This window comes from Theropithecus gelada, chromosome 13 (genome assembly GCF_003255815.1).
Source record: "Theropithecus gelada isolate Dixy chromosome 13, Tgel_1.0, whole genome shotgun sequence".
Classification (NCBI taxonomy): Eukaryota; Metazoa; Chordata; class Mammalia; order Primates; family Cercopithecidae; genus Theropithecus; species Theropithecus gelada.
Window position 1 is genome coordinate 31,047,722 of NC_037681.1, and position 21,718 is coordinate 31,069,439.

General features: G+C 39.9%; 1 protein-coding gene across 4 annotated transcripts in view; it reads right to left on the bottom strand.

Moving 5' to 3' along the window:
• The window catches only part of NOL10 (nucleolar protein 10), a 115,774-nt gene that overhangs the window by 19,223 nt on the left and 74,833 nt on the right, over positions 1 to 21,718 (bottom strand). For all 4 annotated transcript variants that reach the window (XM_025354156.1, XM_025354153.1, XM_025354155.1 and 1 more), the window contains 4 exons: positions 16,451 to 16,577; positions 12,287 to 12,366; positions 11,985 to 12,083; positions 10,065 to 10,154 (listed from right to left, as the gene is read on the bottom strand). In XM_025354156.1, the coding sequence (XP_025209941.1) occupies positions 10,065 to 10,154; positions 11,985 to 12,083; positions 12,287 to 12,366; positions 16,451 to 16,577 (396 nt within the window). The remainder of the gene's footprint in view (positions 1 to 10,064; positions 10,155 to 11,984; positions 12,084 to 12,286; positions 12,367 to 16,450; positions 16,578 to 21,718) is intronic.

The window sequence follows — 21,718 nt, forward strand, 5'->3', positions numbered from 1 at the left end:
GCTATAGGCTTGGAAGCCAGATCAAACAGCCTACTTAGAATTGTTTGTCAATCAGAGTAAACAGCCCTGAACACTGCTGGAAAAAGCTGACCTGTTTGTGATGGACTCTGACTCTGCTGAACAGACTACTTTACTATTTCTCCACTGTTGAGAGTAAATAAGGTTGCAGGCAGTTGAGTTCTGACTATTACTTGTGATACTGACAGACCTATACAAAAGTTTAATAAATCATAAGATATTAAGGAACTTGGCCTGTTTATTATTTGTATATACCTAAAAACAGATAAACCCTTACCTAAAATTCTGAGATATTAAATGCAACAAGTCTTCCCTGATTAAACATCATTTCCAAGAAAGACTTAGGACGAAGGGAAAAAGAAAGGTAAGATTGGGTTCCTGATCCTAATCTAGTAAGGAAGAAAAAACACTGCAAACACATTTGCTACTAGGCCCCTTCTGAGGGCTGCTTGGTAATGCTGAAAGTGTCACAGGAGAGAACAGATAAAGGAATCCCAACAAAAGACACCCCAGGAGGGGCCTTGGGGGGTGTGGCATCAGGGAGGGGGCTTGGAAGATGAGGTTTCAACAAGTAGAAATCTGAAGAAACAGCATTTCCAGCCGACAGAAGTGGTGAATAGTCTGGTGACATAAGAATGATGCAATTTCAAAAACAATTTTTTGATCAGGCCATACTGTAAAGGATTTTAAATACCATGACTGTTATTTTGAAGATATAAGGGGAAACCACTAGCGAAGAGGAGGAGGGGGAGGAAGAAGAGGAAGAGGAAAAGGAAGAGAAACGAAGAAGGAGGGAGACAGGGAAGCAGGGAGGAAGGAGAAGATGGATGATCAACAGAAGTGTGCTTCAAGACTCTTCAGATGACAGAACTGTGCTTCTGGCCAGGTGTTGGTTCACACCTGCAATCTCAGCACTTTGGGAGGCCAAGGTGGGAGGACTGCTTGAGGCCAGAAGTTCGAGATCAGCTTGGGCAACATGGTGAGACGCTGTCTACACAAAATATAAAAAATTAGTCAGGCGTGGCGGTGCACGCCTGTAGTCCCAGCTACTTGAAGGTTGAGGTAGGAGGATCGTGTGAGCCTGGGAAGTCAGGGCTGCGGTGAGCTGAGATCATGCCATGCACTCCAGCCTGGGTGACAGACCTTGTCACAAACAAACAAACAACCCAAAATTGTGCTTCAAGAGTCTGCAGCAGCATGATGTCTGACGGACTGCCGAGTAAGAAGTTAGCATCATGAGAAGACTAAGAAGCCATTTTAAGAAACTGGCGAGAGAGATGGTCTGAATTAGGGCAATGGGAACAGTTTTTAGGAAAGAATAATTGTGAGATACAGTTCTAAATTAGAATTGACAGATCCAGCTATGGAGATAGGAGGGTTAAGAATTAAAAGCGGTTAGAAACCTCTCTCAAACATGTAGCTTAAGCAACCAGAAAGCTGGCGACAGTGAGTTAGGATCCATCACTGGTGAGCATTAGGAAAAAACGCAGGGGTGGAGTAAACGGGAAGAAATCACGCTCCATTTAGGGCTGCCTATGCCTGTGATACAGGGAGAAGAGCACCAGGATTCGGACGGACACCACTAGGTGTCTGGGAACTAGGCGCCATGTCTCAGGAGAAAGAAGGGGGCTAGGATGTAAATTTTGGAGTTATCTGTAGGTATCGGACAGGTGATATTGTCAAAGATATTTTTAAATGAATACCTAACTGCCTATTACACATTTTCAGGTTAAAAAAACACCAAGGGCAAATATTTTCTTTTCATCTTACTATATTTATTAAAGTAATAGTCATATTTAATAAATAGATAAAATGTTACAAAGACTATGTATGTTGCTGGTATTAAGCTTTTTTTCTTAATTTAAAACAAATCAATTGCTTTGCCTCAAGACAAGTATGCTTTGGATGAACAACTATAAAATAAAACCTCTTCTGACCCATCTGTAAAAATATTTCCTTCAGGGTTTTTTCCTAGTCTGTTTGTTTTCACAGCTGTCTTAAGGAAAAAAGTAGGATAAGGTATAGCTATTAATGTTCTATAGGAGCTTACAAGTGTCTGGCTAGTGATTCATCCTATAAACACCTGTCTACACATGCTCAACTTTACCATTAAAATACAGAAAACATTAAAGTACTGTCCATACCACAGTCCTACCTGGAAGAATGGTATCTGTCTACCTGAGTGGGATGCCTATTATTATTTTGTTCCACATAGTAACATATATGAAGAATGACTGCCATTTGAAACAAATTAGTTCTTTTTTTTCTTTTGAGATGGGGTCTTGCTCTGTCACCCCAACTGGAGTGCAGTGGTGTGATCTTGGCTCACTGCAATCTCTGTCTCGGGTTCAAGCGATTCTCCTGCCTCAGTCTCCTAAGTAGCTGGGATTATAGGCACGTGCCACCACAGCTGGCTAATTTTGTATTTTTAGTGGAAACGGGGCTTCACCATGTCGTCAGGCTGGTCTCAAACTCCTGACCTGGTGATTTGCCCGCCTAGGCCTCCCAAAGTGCTGGGATTACAGGCGTGAGCCACCGCGCCCCAGCCAATCAAATTAGTTCATTCAATGCTATGATACCTATGAAGTTAGGCTGGTACAGACTTCTGAGTAAAGACGGTAGCTTGCACACTAGTATCTTCTTCTCATCTCTCCTAAAACCTCACTAGAACAACAGAAAAGGAGCTTTTTAAAAAGGACATAAACCCTCAAAAGAAGGAAAGGAAACAGGGGTAATAAAAATTTGAGAGTCAGAAAGAAAGCCTATTTAAAATCACACCCCAGCTCTGGAAAGCCTGGTCCTGGCCCTTTCCCACTGAGGAGTTGTCTGGCTGGGGTTGGCACTGCAAGAGCAAGAGAAGTGTGCTGGCCACAAAGAGGGGAGAACAAGGCTGGCACGTGGGGGTGAGGTGCCCTCTGGAACCCTCCAACCTCTTGTGACCTACGGTGGTCAGTTCTAGGAATGCTGGTAGCCAGGCCTTTACCCCCAAGCAGGAGGACCTGACCAGCCAAGAGAAAGACTTAAGAGACAATGACATGTGCAGCGTCCTTCCCCAAATAGACAGTATGGCCAAGTCACCGCACAGTGACTGAGGGAACCTGTCCCCACCTAGAGTTTTCATTCACTTTTTAAACTCTTATTCCTCACTGCCAAAAAATAACTATGGATCATGGCAGGAAAAACTAATAGAAATTTTCTTTCAAGAAAATTCCCCAGCACTGAAGACCGAACTTCTAGACTGAGATGGGCTTGCAGCACAGTATAGTCGTTTTGTGTGAGGTTTCCCAGGATGCTTCCTCTCTCTGTTATTTTAGAGAAGCAACTCCTCTAGCAATTTCCCAAGGAAACACAGCATTTAAGGGGAATTGGCTGCTGTTGAGAACTTGCACGTCTGAAAAAATTTACCATACTCTCACATGGACTGACTGCTTGTCTAGGCTGGAAACTGTATTTCTTCAGGAAACTGAAGGTTCTTGTAATTCTCTGTCCAACATGGGTTGAGGTGAACTGAATCCACAGGATAATGGTAAAGGGAGGTCCCAGGATTAGAAGGTGACCAGGCCAGAATGGAATGGGGTAGAAAGTTCTAGAAGCAACTTCTTCAGGAAGGTAAATAAGTATAAGTCTAACCTATCTAAATACCTCAAAATAAGACTTAGAGAACTGGCATAAATTGGGGGTTGATTAGTGATAACTACATAGAAAACAAGCAAGAGAGACAATTATTAACTTCAAAGGACACAAAGATTGAACAAGAAATGCAGTCACAGATTACTACTGACTCGGCTGGAAATAGCACCTACATAGGCCAGGCATGGTAGCTTGTACCTGTAATCCCAGCACTTTGGGAGGCTGAGGTGGGAGGATCTCTTGACCTCAGGAGTTGGAGACTAGTTCAGGCAACACAGTGAGACCTCATCTCTACTAAAATATATACATACATATATATTAGCTGGGTGTGATGTGCATCTGTAATCCCAGCTACCTGAAAGGCTGAGGTGGGAGGATCACTTAAGCCAAAGAGACTGAGGCTGCAGTAAGCTATGATTTTGCCACTGTACTCCAGCCTGGGTAACAGGCCCTGTCTCAAAAAAAACAAAAGTTACAACAATGTAATGCTGAATACCAACTTAATCAAAACCACAATATAGCTTCCTTGGAAAGGAAAGTTATCAAAAGATAATGCCTAACACTAAAATGTTAAGAGGTAGGACGACAGGCAAGAGGGAAGGAGGGAGGAGACAGAGAGAGACAGAGAGACAGATTCATACCAAAATAATCAGCTAAAAAGGCAAAAGTGGTTGTCTGAGAAGAGGTGAAAATGGAGGAAGGGGGAGGGAAGAAAAGGGGGGGACAATGGGATGGCCTACATTCCTAACAAACCTTGGAGAGGCTGGGCGCGGTGGCTCAAGCCTGTAATCCCAGCACTTTGGGAGGCCGAGACGGGCGGATCATGAGGTCAGGAGATCGAGACCATCCTGGCTAACACAGTGAAACCCCGTCTCTACTAAAAATACAAAAAAATTAGCCGGGCGTGGTGGCGGCGCCTGTAGTCCCAGCTGCTCGGGAGGCTGAGGCAGGAGAATGGCGGGAACCCGGGAGGCGGAGCTTGCAGTGAGCCGAGATCGCGCCACTGCACTCCAGCCTGGGCGACAGAGCGAGACTCCGCCTCAAAAAAAAAAAAAAAAAAAAAAAAAAAAAAAAAAAACCTTGGAGAAATGTTTAGTTTTTTTTGTTTTTGTTTTTGACAGAGTCTCACTCTGTTACTGGGCTGGAGTGCAGTGGCACGACCACGGCTAACTGTGGCCTTGCAGGGAGATCGTCCCACCTCAGCCTCCTGAGTAGCTGGGACCACAGGCATGCACCACCACACCCAGCTAATTTTTTGTAGAGATGCAGTTTCGCCACGTTGCCCAGGCTGGTCTTGAACTCCTGGGTTCAAGTGATCCTCCCTGCTTTGGCCTCCCAAAGTGATGGGATTACAGAAATTTTATTTTATTTTATTTTATTTTTGAGATGGAGTCTTGCTCTGTTGCCCAGGCTGGAGTGCAACGGCGTGACCTTGGCTCACTGCAACCTCTGCCTCCCAGGTTCAAGCAATCCTCCTCCTGCCTCAGCCTCCCAAGTAGCTGGGATTACAGGTGCGCACCACCATGCCCAGCTAGTTTTTCTATTTTTAGTAGAAACAGAGTTTCACCATGTTGGCTAGAGTGGTCTCAAACTCCTAGTCTCAAGTGATCTCCCTGCCTTGGCCTCCCAAAGTGCTGGGATTATAGGTATGAGCCTGTAATGTTTGTGTTAGGCATTGTGTCCAGCCTGAAATATTTAGTTTTTAAAACTATGTATGTATAACTGTAATTTAAAAAAAATTGATACTAAAAAAGCTTTAAAAATAATATTTTGGATGTAAAAACTAATCTGATCCAACCCAAAGTATCTTTACCTAATTGTATTCCCTAGACAGATGAAGTATTACTTTAATATAAGTTCTTAGTGGTATTTAGTGATTCTTGAAACTGCTAAAATATCTCTTCCATGGGTTTCTAGCCAGAGAATACACATGGCCTAGAACAGTGGTCCTCAACATTTTTGGCACCAGGGACTAGTTTTGCAAAAGACAAGTTTTCCACAGATGGTGGCAGGGGGAGCAGGGGTGGAGGGCAAGGGAGTTTTGGGATGATTTCAAGCGCATTACATTTATTGTGCACTTTATTTCTATTATTATTACACTGTAATAATAATGAAATAATTATACAACTCGCCATAATACAGAATCAGTGGGAGCCCTGCACTTGTTTTCCTGCAATTAGAAAGTCCCATTGGGGACTAATGGGAGAGAGTGACAGATCATCAGCATTAGATTTTCCTAAGGAGCAGGCAACCTAGATCCCTCGCGTGTGCAGTTCACAATAGGGTTCATGCTCCTATAAGAATCTAATGCAGCCGCTGATCTGACATGAGGTGGGACTCAGGCAGTAATGTGAGCGATGGGGTGTGACTGTAAATACAGATGAAGCTCAAGGCTCACCTCCTGGTGTGCAGACTGATTCCTAACAGGCCCCAGACCAGTACCATGGCCTGGGGGTTGGAGACCCCTGGCTTAGAGATCTCATGCACAGTCCTGCCTGAGCTGTTGCAGAATGCAAGAAAAGTACATTCATCAGAGACTTTAAGGCCACAGCCAGAAAGTGACAAAAAAGGCTAATACACAAAAAATGATACCTGTAGGAAAAACAGCTCTAATCAAAACTCGTACCCTCACAAATCAAACAGATCACAGATGCCCATGCCTCTCAAAGCTGTTTGTGCCTACTGGGAATTCAACACCTATGTGTTGAAAGAATGAATACATTCCCTTTTTTTTTTTTTTTAAAGAGATGCTGTCTTGCCCTGTAGCCCAGGCTGCAGTACAGTGGTGTGATCATGGCTCACTGCAGACTCAAACCCCTGAACTCAAGCAATCTTCCCACCTCCCAAATATTGGGAACACAGGCATGAGCTACTGCACTGGTCCTTAATTGTTAACTAGAATTAATACAACCAAAATTTCTGAGTTTGGATAATGTCCACTGATTGACATTATGTGGTGGGCCACCTCCCATTTGAGGTTCAATATCAACCATACAGTAAACATCTTACTAGATTTTTGTGTTATCAGTGGCAGCAATATTTGGGAACACTTTTCACTGTCTCCCTCCAGTAAATTTCAGCTGCAGACAAGGCAAAACATACCTTTCAAATTGGTATTGCAAGACACCAACTTTCAAATCAGGAGGTATCATAGCTAGTAAAGCTCTCAAGCTTTTGAGGAGCTGAGTTCAAAGGCGAGACTAACGATCTGCTGATGGGACTTAGCAATTCTTTCAAGTATTCTTTTAAATTATAATGAAGGATTCTTTCCTTAATTCATGAGTGATTTCTACGATCTTCACTTTACCTAAGATGAAACTGTTCAACAACAAATTATACAAACTTTTTCTAAGCACAGCCTCAGATTTTCAAAAGACCATATATAAATATTTCTGGAATGAAACTGAGCTCTGATAATAGGTCTGATTTGGGCTAGGAAGTCACCAAAAAGCAGATTAGGGGCACATTTTACAAATACTACTCTTTGGAAGAATTCTGTTATCACGTGATATGGCTACAAAGATCGCATTTCCAGCTATGAAGAGCTGAAGAGAAACTGCTGTTTGATGGAAGAAGATAAGAATTTCTAAGGTTCTTTTTTCACTGGAAGTAAAATGGTACACGGCTTGGTAATTCTTTACAGGGTGACCCACAAATAGGTTCTAAAATAATCAAATGCCATCCTGATAGTTAATTAGAGAATATGTAGCAACAAAATCAGCGAACACCAACGGAACGTAGATGTGCCTGGAGATAACAGAAAGGCAAGTCCTTGATTCGCACAGTGCCAACAGGAAGGAGTAGCCAAGGAATGTAGTTAAAGAATACCAGGTGCCCCAACAAGATGGTTCAAATTTCAGTTATCTCTGTTCATCAACTGAGTATGTGCATAAAGTGTAACTCCGCTGCGAGCTCTTTAGTCCACAAATCCCTGCGTAAATAATGGGTCACTCTTCTCAAAGCCTGTCAGTGACTGGTCACTGCATTGGCAGTGTGATGCGCAATGAATTTCCTGTTCGGTTCATGCAGACAGGATGCGTGTAACTGTTGCGTTGCTTCTTTAGATACCAAAGACAAACTCTTTACAAAAAAGTACAATTTAGAGAGAACTAATCAACAAGATAAAACTGCAACAACAAAAATGTGAATCAAATGTAAAGAGAGTTACAGAAGAAAGAGCTGGCTGTGGGAATATAGGGAATGTGGCTGCTGTCGCTGGCTGGCACTCTTTACGTCTTTAGTGAGGGGAGCGTGTAATGGTAAACTTCTCTAAACAAATGAGGAAAACAGTTGTGACACGAAGAAGAAAAGTGTCCCAGTGGAAGTGACGCTGGCAAAGAACTTCACATTAAAGGAACTCTCAGAGACATTTCATAATGTCAAAAGAGCAAAGGATAAAACATCGGAAGCTTATCTAAACTTAGAAAATGAGTATGACAATTTGCTGAGGCAAAGAAAAATGCTGGCTCCATATCAAAAGTTTAGGAGGAGAAAAAAGCACTGTTCCAAGTACTACTGACAAAAGAAAGAAAGAAAACAAAGAAAAAAAAATCACGCTTTATTCCTAATGTTTTAAATTACAATATACTAAAAAGATCCTAGTTTTCCAATTTATAATGGACAGTAAGAGAGTTTTTAATGTTTTGTCAAAAATGTTTAAAGGCATGGAACAACGCTAATTTTCCCTACTGACCATGAAGACTGCTCTGCATGTGTTCAACCTGTAAGGTCATTTCTACCATCCTGCACTACTGTGTATTCTAAATCTTCTCTGGCCGCCCTCAACCTCAACAAAGGTCTACCAAAGAAATGGGGGGAAGGGAAGGGCCGCCCTCAACCTCAACAAAGGTCTACCAAAGAAATGGGGGGAAGGGAAGGGCACTTCTGCATCTTGATAATCACAGGGCCTTATCAAAAGGCTCTGGTATACCATGCCGCACAAAGTAGCAACATTACATTGTAACTTACGTATTCTCATCTCTATCAGATAATAAGGACTCTGAAGCCTTAGGGCATGTACACCCAAAGATCACTTCCATTTAGCTTTTACTGTGAAATGACATTACAAAGCTGAAAAGTTACCTCCCTAATCATGCTTAGGCTTGGCTAACAGGAAGATCAGTGTGAATACTCTGAGGAGAGAGTCAACACAGCAGGAAGGACTTGTATTTTAAACACTTAAAGACATACATATTCATTTATACACATTGGTGTAACTCAGGAAGGTGCAGAGCCATAGCACACAGACATAAATTCAAATATTAATAAGTTTGAGGAATTATTTCAACATTGGCATATTATTCATGTCATGAAAATGGAAACCTAAAAGTCCTCTATTTACTTGAGAGGCTTCCAGAAATTAAAATTTAAATAACATATTAAAGAATGTAATAAACGAGGATGAGGCGATGCAGGGAGAGGCTAAGGAAGCAGAAGACAGCAAGGGGGAGTCTTGAGTCTGAATTCATTTGGAAATCACAGCTCTAAGAATGCCCATCTCCGGTCCTTGCATGTTACAGATGAAAAAACTGTGACCCAGTGAAGATGAGCAATCACCCAAGATTACACAACCGGTGTGCAAAGAGCTAGGAACAAGATCCTTTAGTTGCAGTCCCTGGGTTTTGAAGAGCATGAACAGAAACGAAGACAAAAGGAGCTCACTCATCTTAGATGCACGTACCTGGTTAAAAACCAGAGGACAGAGAAAGAATAAGCTAACAAAAGAAACCTCACGAGGGCACCACACAGCTGGCCCAAAGCTACTAGGTCATCTATCTGAAACCAGAAAAATCTCACCTCTGGACAATACCAACTAAACAAAGTGCGAACTTTTATTTATTTTATGACTGATCTTTGTCTATTTTCACATTTATAAAGGAAAGCAGGTAGAAGTTACACTTCAGCCTGCATATATGCCCTAAAACACCAAGTCTCAATAAAAATCAGTTACTTCTGGAGTTATAAACAAAGAAAAACAATAACCTAAATGTTCAACAATAGAAGGATTGAGTAAATTATAATCAGTTCATAGAACAGAATATGTAGCCATTAAAAATATCTACAAATAATTTTTAACAACATGGGAAATGACCTGAGTTATTTTAAAGAATCAGGATAAACATTTTACACATACAAGACTCTTGCTATTGTAGTTTCTAATTTTGAGACAAATAAGACAGGAAGAAAATTCACTAAAATATTAACGGTGCCTTTCTCTGGTATAAGAATTATAAGGATAGTTTTCTTCTTGATATTCTTTTCTGTTTTCCAGACTTCCCATCTTAAGCATATACTAATCTTATAAGCAGGAAAGAAAAAGTCCTACATGTACTTTTAAAGTAAAAAGAGACAATAAAAAAGATGTAAGTTACTATCAACAAAATGCAGAAACGATTTCCGATACTTTTACATCTTACCTTAACTTTCTTTTTCCATGTAGATTTCTGCTTCTCCTCTTCTTCCTCAATTAATTTAAGTGCCAGCTCTTTGTTAACTTTTGGCAATTTCTAGAAAGAAAATAAAAGCTGATATTTTATTTTATTATAAAACCTAACATATTTACATATTAGCTTAAAGGTTAACAGTTCTGTGAGTATAATCTCATAAATAGGAGATAACTAATTCTTATTTTATTTATTTATTTTTTTGAGACAGAGTCTCACTCTGTCGCCCAGGCTAGAGTGCGGTGGCACGATCTCGGCTCACCACAACCTCCGCCTCCCGGGTTCACGCCATTCTCCTACCTCAGCCTCCTGAGTAGGTGGGACTACAGGCACCCGCCACTATGCTCGGCTAATTTTTTGTATGTTTAGTAGAGACGGGGTTTCACTGTGTTAGCTAGGATGGTCTCGATCTCCTGACCTCGTGATCCGCCTGCCTTGGCCTCCCAAAGTGCTGGGATCATAGGCGTGAGCCATAGGGCCCAGCCAACTAATTCTTATTTTTAAAATTTCATTATCCTCATAGTAGGAAATGTAGACAGGTGATGATGCCGGGTGGGCCACATGGCACAAAAACGGCAACCCCAGCTCACTGTTGGGGAACTCGCCCTCATGTCTCTTCCCAGGGCACTGAGAGCCTCTTCCAAGCAAACTGAGAGGCAGTGCAGTGGCTCATGCCTGTAATCTCAGCACTTTGGGAAGCCGAGATGGGAGGCTCGCTTTGGTCCTGAAGTTCAAGACCAGCCTGGGCAACACAGCAAAATCTTGTCTCTACTAAATCTACAAAAAATTAGTTGAAATGGTAGTGTGCGCCTGTAGTCCCTAGCTACTTGGGAGGCTGAGGTAGGAAGATCACTTGAGCTCAGGCGGAGGCTGCAGTGAGCTCTGATTGTGCCACTGTACTCTACCGTGGGCAACAAAGCAAGATCCTGTCTCAAAAAACACCAGAAATCTTTTAACAGTCTGGAAAAAGAAAAAAGTACTGAGGGTAAATGCAGAAAACAGTCACTAGTCTTTTACAGTGACAGAGTATGTACGCATACCAGTGTTCAGTTACAAACACTGGTATCATTTGGTGGTTGAAATGAACCAACAGAGGCGGCTGCAGACAGACTGCAAGGCAGGCGAGGGAGCAGGGCCTGCCCTTCCCTGTCTGCGCTGGCACCACACAACAGCAACTCTTTGTCCTGGAAACAACAGATGATTCCACAGCAGTGGTGGATTCCAGTTTGCAGTTTCCAACGCTCCCGGGAACATCCTTGCTATGCCTCAAGGGCCCTGGAACCTGCCTGCGGCCTCTCCTCAGAAGCCTGAGTCCAGCTCCACAGGGCCTCCTCTTCCTATTCCCCAGGCTGCTCCCCAGCCCTGAGCTGGTGGCTACTTCCTGTAGTTCACCACTCTCCTCCATCCTTTAGCAGTTCTGCCTTTTCAGTTCTTGAATACCAAGTTAATCATTCTTTACATTAAATTCTATGTACTCAGACAGCGAGTACAGTTTATGACTGTCGACCATTTCTGATGATCCAAATAGCCTAAGATACGGCCAAAGGTCAGTAAGAAATGGGGATTACCAAAGCCCTGATACTCCAAAAATCGAAAACACATTTAAAAATGCTATCAGGTTTTTAGTGGAGGTGACAATATCAATCATCCTAGCATTATTTCCCACAGTACAATTACCACAGAGGTCATAATGCTAAAATTGTAAAGAGTTTTTACATCCTCATGACAAACATGACACACTGATGACAAACAAACTATACCAAAAATATTAGCAAAAGACGCAGATTAAAGATGGAAAACCAAGAAAAGAATGGCAGATTTCTTTGGAATAATACACAAAATGAAAATTAAGTACTCTTCTCTGATAAATTCAATGGTAACTATAATATTTACCTTTAACTGGACTCTCTGTGCACGCGTTTCTTCTATTTTCTGTCGTATTTTATCTTTCCTATATTCTTCATAAGCAAATGGATTTACCATCAGTTTCACCTTTTCAAAATGAAAAAAGTTTTTAAAATAAAAGAATGGTATTTAGTAATATCATTTTCATATACACCATGACAGTTATACCAAAGAACAGGCAGATCCCCTACAAATCCCATGTATGTTTTATGAAAGTGCGAGTAGCGAGGAAATGGCTACAGATTGCTCATTAGTTACCTGAAACATAATAACTGTAGTTTTCTGTTTACCTTGTGATAGAGTCTTATATCCATGAAAAACCCATGCATATATGCCCGGAGGAAAGGAGATCCAATGAGGTGGGTGAGCCCTGGGAAAGGTCAAACAGAAGACAGCAGGTCCTTATGCAATCAATCTTCATTAAAATTCAACAGTTTTTCTTGGACCACAATTTGATTATAATAAGATTTCACTTCAGAGTAAAAATTTGAGGATTAGAATTACTAATCTTCTTTGATATCTATAGAGAACATTCAATCAACTTCAGCAATATCATCCTTATTTATTTTAATGTTATAATACTACACACAAAAATGATGAGAAAGTCCTTATGAACCATGACAAAGAGGATTCTCTTACACCCTCTGAGTGGTCCTCAGATTTTTTATTTCCACAAACCAGTTCAATTTAGAAAATAATACTGCGAATCAACAGTAAGTTGCCAAATTGAAATGAGAAGGGAGTGAGGAGAAACACTGTTATCTCCCACCATTTGCAAAAACAAAGGACACTCACAAAAACAAAGTAGAAAGAACCGTCTTCCAAGAAAGAACAGCTGACAAATTCCTACCACCATATAGAAACATACATACATGCATATTAATACATCACATACGCATTCCTCATCAGGGACTAATGAAAAGTCCACTGCCAGTCAGGATTTGAGAACCCTGCCTCAAACGATACCTTTCAGAGTTTCCCAGTTGTAACAGATTACACTTAGAACTTGTGGTGCTGGTGGTCACAAAAGAACGCTCCGACTATGTCATAGAAATTATTTCTTAATTGCAAATATTGACACAGAAAAAGGCTGAGACTATCTTCAAAATAAGGCCACATGTGATGTAGTCACATGCAGAACATTTATGGTATATGTCAGTGGTCCCCAACCTTTTTGGTACCAGGAACTGGTTTTGTGGAAGACAATTTTTCCACGGATGGGGGGAGGGATGGTTTCAGGATGAAACTGTTCCACCTCAGATCATCAGGCATTAGATTCTTACAAGGAGCACACAACCTAGATCCCTCGCATGTGCAGTTCACACTAGGGTTCACGCTCCTATGAGAATCAAATGTCATGGCTGGCAGGAGGCAGAGCTCAGGCGGTCATGCTCACTTGCCACTCGCCTCCTGCTGTATGGCCCAGTTCCTCATAGGCCACCGACTGGTACGGACGGGTCCATGGCCCAGAGGTTGGGGACCTCTGGTATAAGTGACTATCTTTCTAAGGAAAACATTACTCTAATTTCCAAATTTTAGAAATACCCATCCTTCTAGACCTGAAAATCAAGCACTAAGCAAAATCATAAGGTAGTGCAAAATAGTATATGTTGTAGAACAATATAAAAAGCAAAAATAAATTTAGGATACTCTCATAAAGTAATTCTAAAACTTGATTAGGAAAATACTATTATAGAATTCATTAGGTTAATAAAACTATGGAAAAAAAATAAAAAAATAAATAAAACTATGGGGTTTGAACTTTCACAATGGAGTCTTAAAAAAAGAGGGCTGAGCCTTAATGAAATGTGAATGTATACAACTGCACATGTATATTCTCTAAACCTTCCTCAGGATAAGGGTCTGATTAACCACTACATTATAAAATACATATACCAGTGATTCAAGTAATTTTTTGTTTCCTTTATTAATCTCACAGAATTATTCCAAGTCAGGCCATAAATAAAAACCGAGTGAAGTGCTTTTCACAGTGAAACAATCCTAACCCAAGAATCGGATGCAGCAGCATTTCCTACAGTTAACCCCATGGATCACTAGTCCCAAGAGATCTTCTGAGAAAACAGGGCTCCATGGTCAAGTAAGTTTGGGAAATGTTTCATACTTTCCTCCCATGTTTGGAGATTTACAATGTATAATGATATTAAAGGCTCTAAGAAGTGAGACAAAGAAATTGATTTAACTGTGTTTAATCTAGCATTTCCCAAATTTATTTGCCACAAATCTCCTAAAATAACAGGGTGCTGAATATTTTCCAAGCATTTTCTGATTCATTCCCCAAGCAACCCTATGGGTAGGGACCAATATTATTCCCATTTTACAGATGAGGAAACCAAGGCTTAAAGAGGCTAACTGAACTGGCCAAGTTGTGCAGATATTAAGTGAGAGAGGTGGGATATAAACCCATGTCAGTCTACCCGTGGTGTCCATGATATCAGCCACTATGCTATCTACCCCAGTCCTTTTTACAGAAGTAATATTCCAAAGAACGCACTGTGGGAAATACCAAGCTATAAGATCTGCTATAGGCCATATCCAGAACAGTCAGAACTTGCAAATCTTCAATATACTAATGTTGCACTAAAAATAATCTTAGGAAGTAAGGGAAGTTCATTACTTACTTCTACTCTTAAGATATCTATTTAGAAGGTTTTATATATTATGGGGAAAAGATAAAGGCTCATTTGACATCAAAAGATATTAGTAATATACATAAAATGCTTTCTAGTATGACTGTCGTTTTGTTGAATATCTATTTCTATAGTTTTAAAAATTAGCAGTACAATTACATTTTAACAAAATATACCTAAACTTATATAACTGCTTTCTTCATCCAAAATAAACCCAGTAAAGAGACTGAAAAAGAACCCAAAATGTACTAAATATAGTAGTTTTTAAAAAATCCACAAAAGAACAATGACCTTTTTTCATTCAATTTAGGAAAGTAGGTGAGTGTGACATAGCATATTATAAAAATTACTCTGGAGACACTTAAGAAGGCACTGCACTAAGAAGGTCCTATTTCATTCAAGTCATTTTTTAAAAGGCTAAACTCAGTTCTTTTTTGGTAGTAACTGACAGAAAGTAATTCTGCCTGGATTAACTGTGCTATGAGATATGGGTTAAAAAGGAAGTTTAATTAATCTAATGGTAACATGATTCTGTTTTCTTTTAATACTCAACTGTTGTTGCACATCTATTTGTTCCAAAGACAACTAAGTTGCCTTGCCTTGTACAGAATGGATCCTCTAAGTTTTCCCACTCTCAGTAACTTCTGCAGTAGCCCGCTGGCAGCAGCAGAACAAGATGAGCACCATCTACTCTAACCTAGAGGAGTGCTAGGCAAGCAGGCCCAACATGTCCTGCAGGGGTTGGGATGGCTGGGGGAGGGGCATAGACTCTGGATTTAAAGCTCAACTCTCAAGTTTACTACGACTGAAACTTCTGGCGACGTACATTTATCTCTTTTTTTTTGGCCTCAGTTTCCTTATCTAATGGAATCATAATAGTACCCAATCCATAGGGATGTGAAGATTAAATGAGTTATGTGTAGAACGCTTAGAATACTGCCTGCACAGACTGAGTGTGGTGGCTCACACCTGTAATCCCAATACTTTGGGAGGCTGAGGTGGATGGATCACCTGAGGCCAGGAGTTCAAGACCAGCCTGGCCAACACGGTGAAACTCTGTCTTACCATACCGCATGGTGGCACACATCTGTAATCCCCGCTACTCAGGAGGTTGAGGCAGGAGAATCACTTAGCCTGGGAGGTGGAGGTTGCAATGAGACAAGATTGGGCCACTGCACTCCAGCCTGGGTGACAGAGCAAGACTATCTCAAAAGAAAAAAAAAAAAAAAAGAAAAAGAAAAAGAAAAAAAATACTGCCTGCACATAGTAAGCCCTATCTCATAAGTATTTGCTGTTCTTTCAAGACATTTCTTGGCTTATGACCTTTAAACATAAAGTAACTATTAAGGTTCTTGTAGATCTAAAGTTTCAATGTATCATTTCTACATTTTAGATTGGGTCTTCTATAATTAAACCTAAAAGGGAGGCAGGAATCATTTACTTGCCGTCTTTGAGGTATTTTCAAAACCTTATTATACTTCAGATAATACTGGGAAAAAAAAAATCACTGCTTTTGTGACAATTTGTTTTCTCTATATAGCTAGTATGCTAAAAGAAATTATTTGCTAAAATAAATTCTCATTTAAAATACAAAAAGGCTTCAGTATGTTAAATTTACTTAAACTTTTCTCTAAGGAGAAAGGTTACAAATCTGGCAATTTATAATATGTTTAATATCTGATTTGGCAGAAAGGGAAGATTTGGGAGATGAGGGAAACATGGCTCAGCCAATTCTCATGTTCAAAACTCAAAAAAAAGTAGAAATAAAATAATTACATAATATTTTATCACAATTTTTTTTTTTACCTAAATTTTCAAGGTCTTTCTTGGTGACAAATTTATAATCATCATAAACTGTGCTTTCTGGATTCTCTTCTAATTCTTCGGTCAAGTTGTCTAAGAAGGAACACCACCGAGGAGCAGGACCTAAAACCTGTTGGTATTTATGAGAAGGTCAGCAAAGGCACAGTTTCCCACACCATCCAAGTCTCAGTCATTTATAACCAAATTTTGTTAAGTATGATTTCTAAATCCTTTTTTCTCTCAGAAGTATTGACAAATAGATGCAATATGGATAATGAACAAGTATATAACAGAAGAGAATAAACAAATCAGTAAATTTTTAGGCTTGTAAGAGAAAACAATCTCAGTCTATGGCACAAAAGTATTAATGAATGTTCTTATATTAGCACTATCAAAATACAGATAAATAATTCAGATACTTATTAACATCCATTCATTCATGTATCACCTCCTTCCTTCAAAATACTACTAGAATTTTACAAAAGCATTATTTGGTATACTAGATTTTTTAGGTTTGCCAAACAAAGGTCTAAAAGAAAAATTACCTTTTTTAAAAACAATATTTATTAGTATTATTATTTTGTAGAGGTAGGGTTTTGCCATGTTGCCCAGGTTGGTCTTGAACTCCTGAGTTCAAGCAATCTGCCAGCCTCAGCCACCACACTCGGCCCAAAATTACTTTCTTTTAAGGTTTTTCAACTAATTACTTGACAATTACATTCCATTCTGCATGGTCCACTTCATTTAATTCATTTAACTCATTAAAAACTAAAATTCTAGACTATAATTAATGGCAATATATTGTATTCTTGAAAATCGCTGAGAGTAAATTTTAAATATTCTCATTACAAAAAATGGTAAGTACTATGTGATCTGACGCAAATGTTAATTAGCTCAATTTAGCCATTCCACAACATACACATGTTTCAAAACATCACGCTGTACACAACTAATACATATAATTGTTATTTGCCATTTAAAAATAATTAGTTGATTTTTAAAATTTCTGTATAAAGAATTCTTCAAAACTAAATGGGTGACCAAGCTCCATGAGTTATCCCAATGAAAGGCTGAGGAACAAAAGGCTGAACAGAATTATAACCAACTAATAAAATATGAATCATTAAGTTTATAATCCAACTATGAAAAAACATAATCCAACTACTTTCATAAAATACTATGATCGCTTTGTACATTTTTGCTATTTTTACAAACCTTTCCTAACAAAATGCCACACCCACTGAGGTGAATGTATGCCAAAGGAAATCTGCTCAGTCAACAGAGAAGATATGCTAGTGAAATCCTCCCTTAAGCCAGAGGTATTCCGATGAGAGAACACTGGGCTTGGGCAAAATGGAACTTCCAGTGACGACTTAACCTGTTTATTTCAGTAACGATCAAGCATACCGGAAAAAAACCCGGAAATCATAATGGAAATCATTAAATCTAGCTTGAACTTTCTGAAGAAGGAAAAGTAGAAGGAAGAGAGTTATAACAAAGAAAAACAGCCCCTGTTAACACCCTCTTCAAATAAAAAGAAAATGTTAGATATGGCCATAATAATTTAGTTATAATATTTTGCCTGATTAGAAAGAGTGATTCTCTTCACCCCAACACAGCTATGGTACTCATAAACATGAAAACACTCGAGCATAAAGAGTCTTCCACAGAAATTTCATATTCGCGCAATCTACAATTTTTAAAAATAGAAGTAAAGGTTTTTACATACTAAGTGGTTTGACTCCAACCATAAAAGACAAACCTTCAAGAAATGCAAGGCATTTTTAAAAAATTCCATATAGAACACTTTTTTAAAGAACTGCCATGGTTTTAAGCAATTTTAGTATAGTAGCTTGAAGTCAACAACTAAATGCTACCACATACAAAGAAAGCACTGTGCTAAATTAAAGACACTGACCACAGTCTCCCTGAAGAAGTTTAAAATGCAGCTGAAGCACATGTGTGCACTTGCGTGTGCACATGTACGCACACACAATGTGTGCGCAATGAACTCAGATTGCACACTGAGTCCAAGGGGAAGATGGCTTAAAAAAAAACCAGGGAAGGCTGGGACACCAAATAAGTCTATTTGAAAGGACTTCATGTCGGAAGGAGCACATGAGCAAGCCAGGAAAATCACAGGCATCTTCTGAAGCCGAGAGAGTTGAGGCGTTTGTAACTACAGGGGTATTTGCTTCCAGTGAGTCATAAACCTGCAAATGCAAAGCTCTATCAGATAATGGTGTACTCCCTAAAACAGCAATCTTTTCTTTTCTAGACTAGATCAAAGTATGCTATTATTGCTTTTTTAGAATATAATATCCAAGATATTGTCCTCTGAGGAGAGGAGAGACATCTGTTTTGTTAACTGCTGAATTTTTAGTACCTAGAACAGTGCCTGCCAAATAGTAGGTGCTCAATAACTATGTGATAAATAAATCTATTCATGTATAAAACACATTCGAATTTCATATGCATGAAGTACTAAAACTTAAAGGGTCCTCTGTGGCAAAAGTATTCCTAAATTGGTCTAATATTCCTTATTCAGATAAAAACAAGCAAATACCTCACCATAAGGCTACTGGGTATATGAACACTTCTGGTGAAAGTCAGATCTATCTTGACTCCTATGCAAGGGTACACTGCTACCGAAAGAACATCGAAATAAATTGTTCCACCTTTTTTTTTTTTTTTTTGAGACGGAGTCTCGCTCTGTCGCCCAGGCTGGAGTGCAGTGGCCGGATCTCAGCTCACTGCAAGCTCCGCCTCCCGGGTTCACGCCATTCTCCTGCCTCAGCCTCCCGAGTAGCTGGGACTATAGGCGCCCGCCACCTCGCCCGGCTAGTTTTTTGTATTTTTTAGTAGAGACGGGGTTTCACCGTGTTAGCCAGGATGGTCTCGATCTCCTGACCTCGTGATCCGCCCGTCTCGGCCTCCCAAAGTGCTGGGATTACAGGCTTGAGCCACCGCGCCCGGCCTGTTCCACCTTTTTAAACCAACCATAAACATGGGCTTCCAAGACAATAAAAAGATTATACTGTGTGCACTGACTTTTGGAGGTGAGGGGAAGGAATACTAAAACAGTCTAGATGTGAATTTACTTTCATATAGCCCTCTTTTATAATGTTTCACAACATTATTTCTGATTATCTAGATTTTAATGGAAGTGGTTTAAATTGCCTGTCAGGGGACACGTCTAGTTATGGCAAATAATCTCCGCAATCAGATTCATGGCCATTAACTTTTCTAGGAAAAAATATTTCCATCAAAAACAAAATTAAATCTAGTAGTTGACCTTATTAATCACATTTCCTGAGTTCCTTTTCAGAGAAAAAAACATCAAAACCACCATAACAAAGTTGAAATGACTGATTTACACTGGTATAAACTGCAGGTTTTATCCACATTAGACCTTTCCTCAGAGGCCTACCATTAAGTTTCAAAACAGTGGCCGGCTTGGCCGATAAGGAAGGCTCAACCACAGGCACGTCACACTCTCTGATGTAGCTACAATGACCACAGTGTCAATGTGTAAAATGTCTTTGTTGCCTTCACAGCCATAAAATACGTTAAACCTCAACTAACCCTTTAAAATATATTAATTTACTTTCTAAATTCCACATTTTACAACTTGAGGAAAACATCCTTTTTAGCCATATCTGGACTATCACTACTACCTCAAACTTTCCAGTTTTCTGTCCTGCTGTTACATTGCTGTATTCTATGTTTCGGTCACACCATGTTGCCCATGCTGTGGTCAATTTACAAGCCTTTCTTTTTTTCTTTTTATTTTTTTAGAGACAGGTTCTTGCTGTGTTGCCTAGGCTGGTCTTGAAACCCTGAGTTCAAGAGAGCCTTCAGAATAGCTAGAATTACAGGCACTGGCACTGTGCCCAGCAAATATTTCTTCAACTCACAGGTCAGTATTAACAAAAGTAGAAAATTGAAAACTGATTCATCAGATTGCTAGAAAGGGACAATGCGGCTCCCTTAGTAACTTTAATGATAATCATATCAACCAATCTAAATGGAAATACTTGATTCTCCAAAACATGAAAGAATCTTTATGTACCAACATGCTACAAGAAGGCTGCAACTCAAATGCAGCAAAGTATCTGCTTGTGCCAATCTATTTGAGCAGAAGAACCAATTTTAAAGGACATGAAAATACATGCCATGTGCCCAAGATGATCACTGCTTCTATGATTACAATCTGTCTTTAAGATGCTAATTATAAAACTCAAAATTCTCATATATTTCTGTAAAGGACTACAAGCGGGGAGGAGAAAGGGTGAATACTAAAAATCTTAGGGGCTGGGTGCAATGGCTCACGCCTAATCTCAGCACTTTGGAAGGCCAAGGCAAGAGGACTTCCTGAGCCCAGGAGTTCAAGGCAGCCTGGGCAACACAGTGAGATCCTATCTCTACAAAAATACATATTGTTGGCCAGGCGCAGTGGCTCACACCTGTAATCCCAGCACTTTGGGAGGCTGAGGCGGGCAGATGGCCTGAGGTCAGGAGTTCGAGACCAGCCTGGCCAACACGGTGAAACCCCATCTCTACTAAAGATACAAAAATTAGCCAGGCGTGGTGGTGCATGCCTGTATCCCAGCTACTCAGGAGACTGAGGCATGAGAATTGCTTGAACCCGGGAGGTGGAGGTTGCAATGAGCCAAGATTGTGCCACTGCATTCCAGCCTGGGTGACAGAATTAGACCCTGTTTCAAAAAAACAAAAAACAAAAAACAAAAAAACAGATTGTCAAAATCAGCTGGGCATGATGGCATGTACCTGCAGTCCCAACTATTATCCCCGGAGGGTGAGATGGGAGGATTCCTTAAGCCCAGGATCTGGAGGCAGCAGTGAGCTATGATGGTGCCACTGCCCTTCAGCCTGGGCAACACAGTGAGACCCTGTCTTGAAGAACAATACAAATAAAAATAAACTCTTAGGGAGCTGAAAGAGGATACTCCTTCCCTCACTCTACTTTAGAAAAATCACTGTGCTACATCCCAAAGCTGTGCTGAGACAAAATAAAAGACTGAGGATTACCAGATAAATGGTTTTAACAGATCAAGGGTGATTAAAACAACAACAAAGTACTATTAATATTACAGACAAAGAACCAAAGTCTACTAACCCAATACAAATGCCATCATTTTTTTCTGTTTGCTTATAATGCTACTGAGTATGACAAAGCATTTCATTATCTAATGTACTATTAATGGAACAAACAAGAAAATAACTGATAACACAGAACAGCCATTAAAT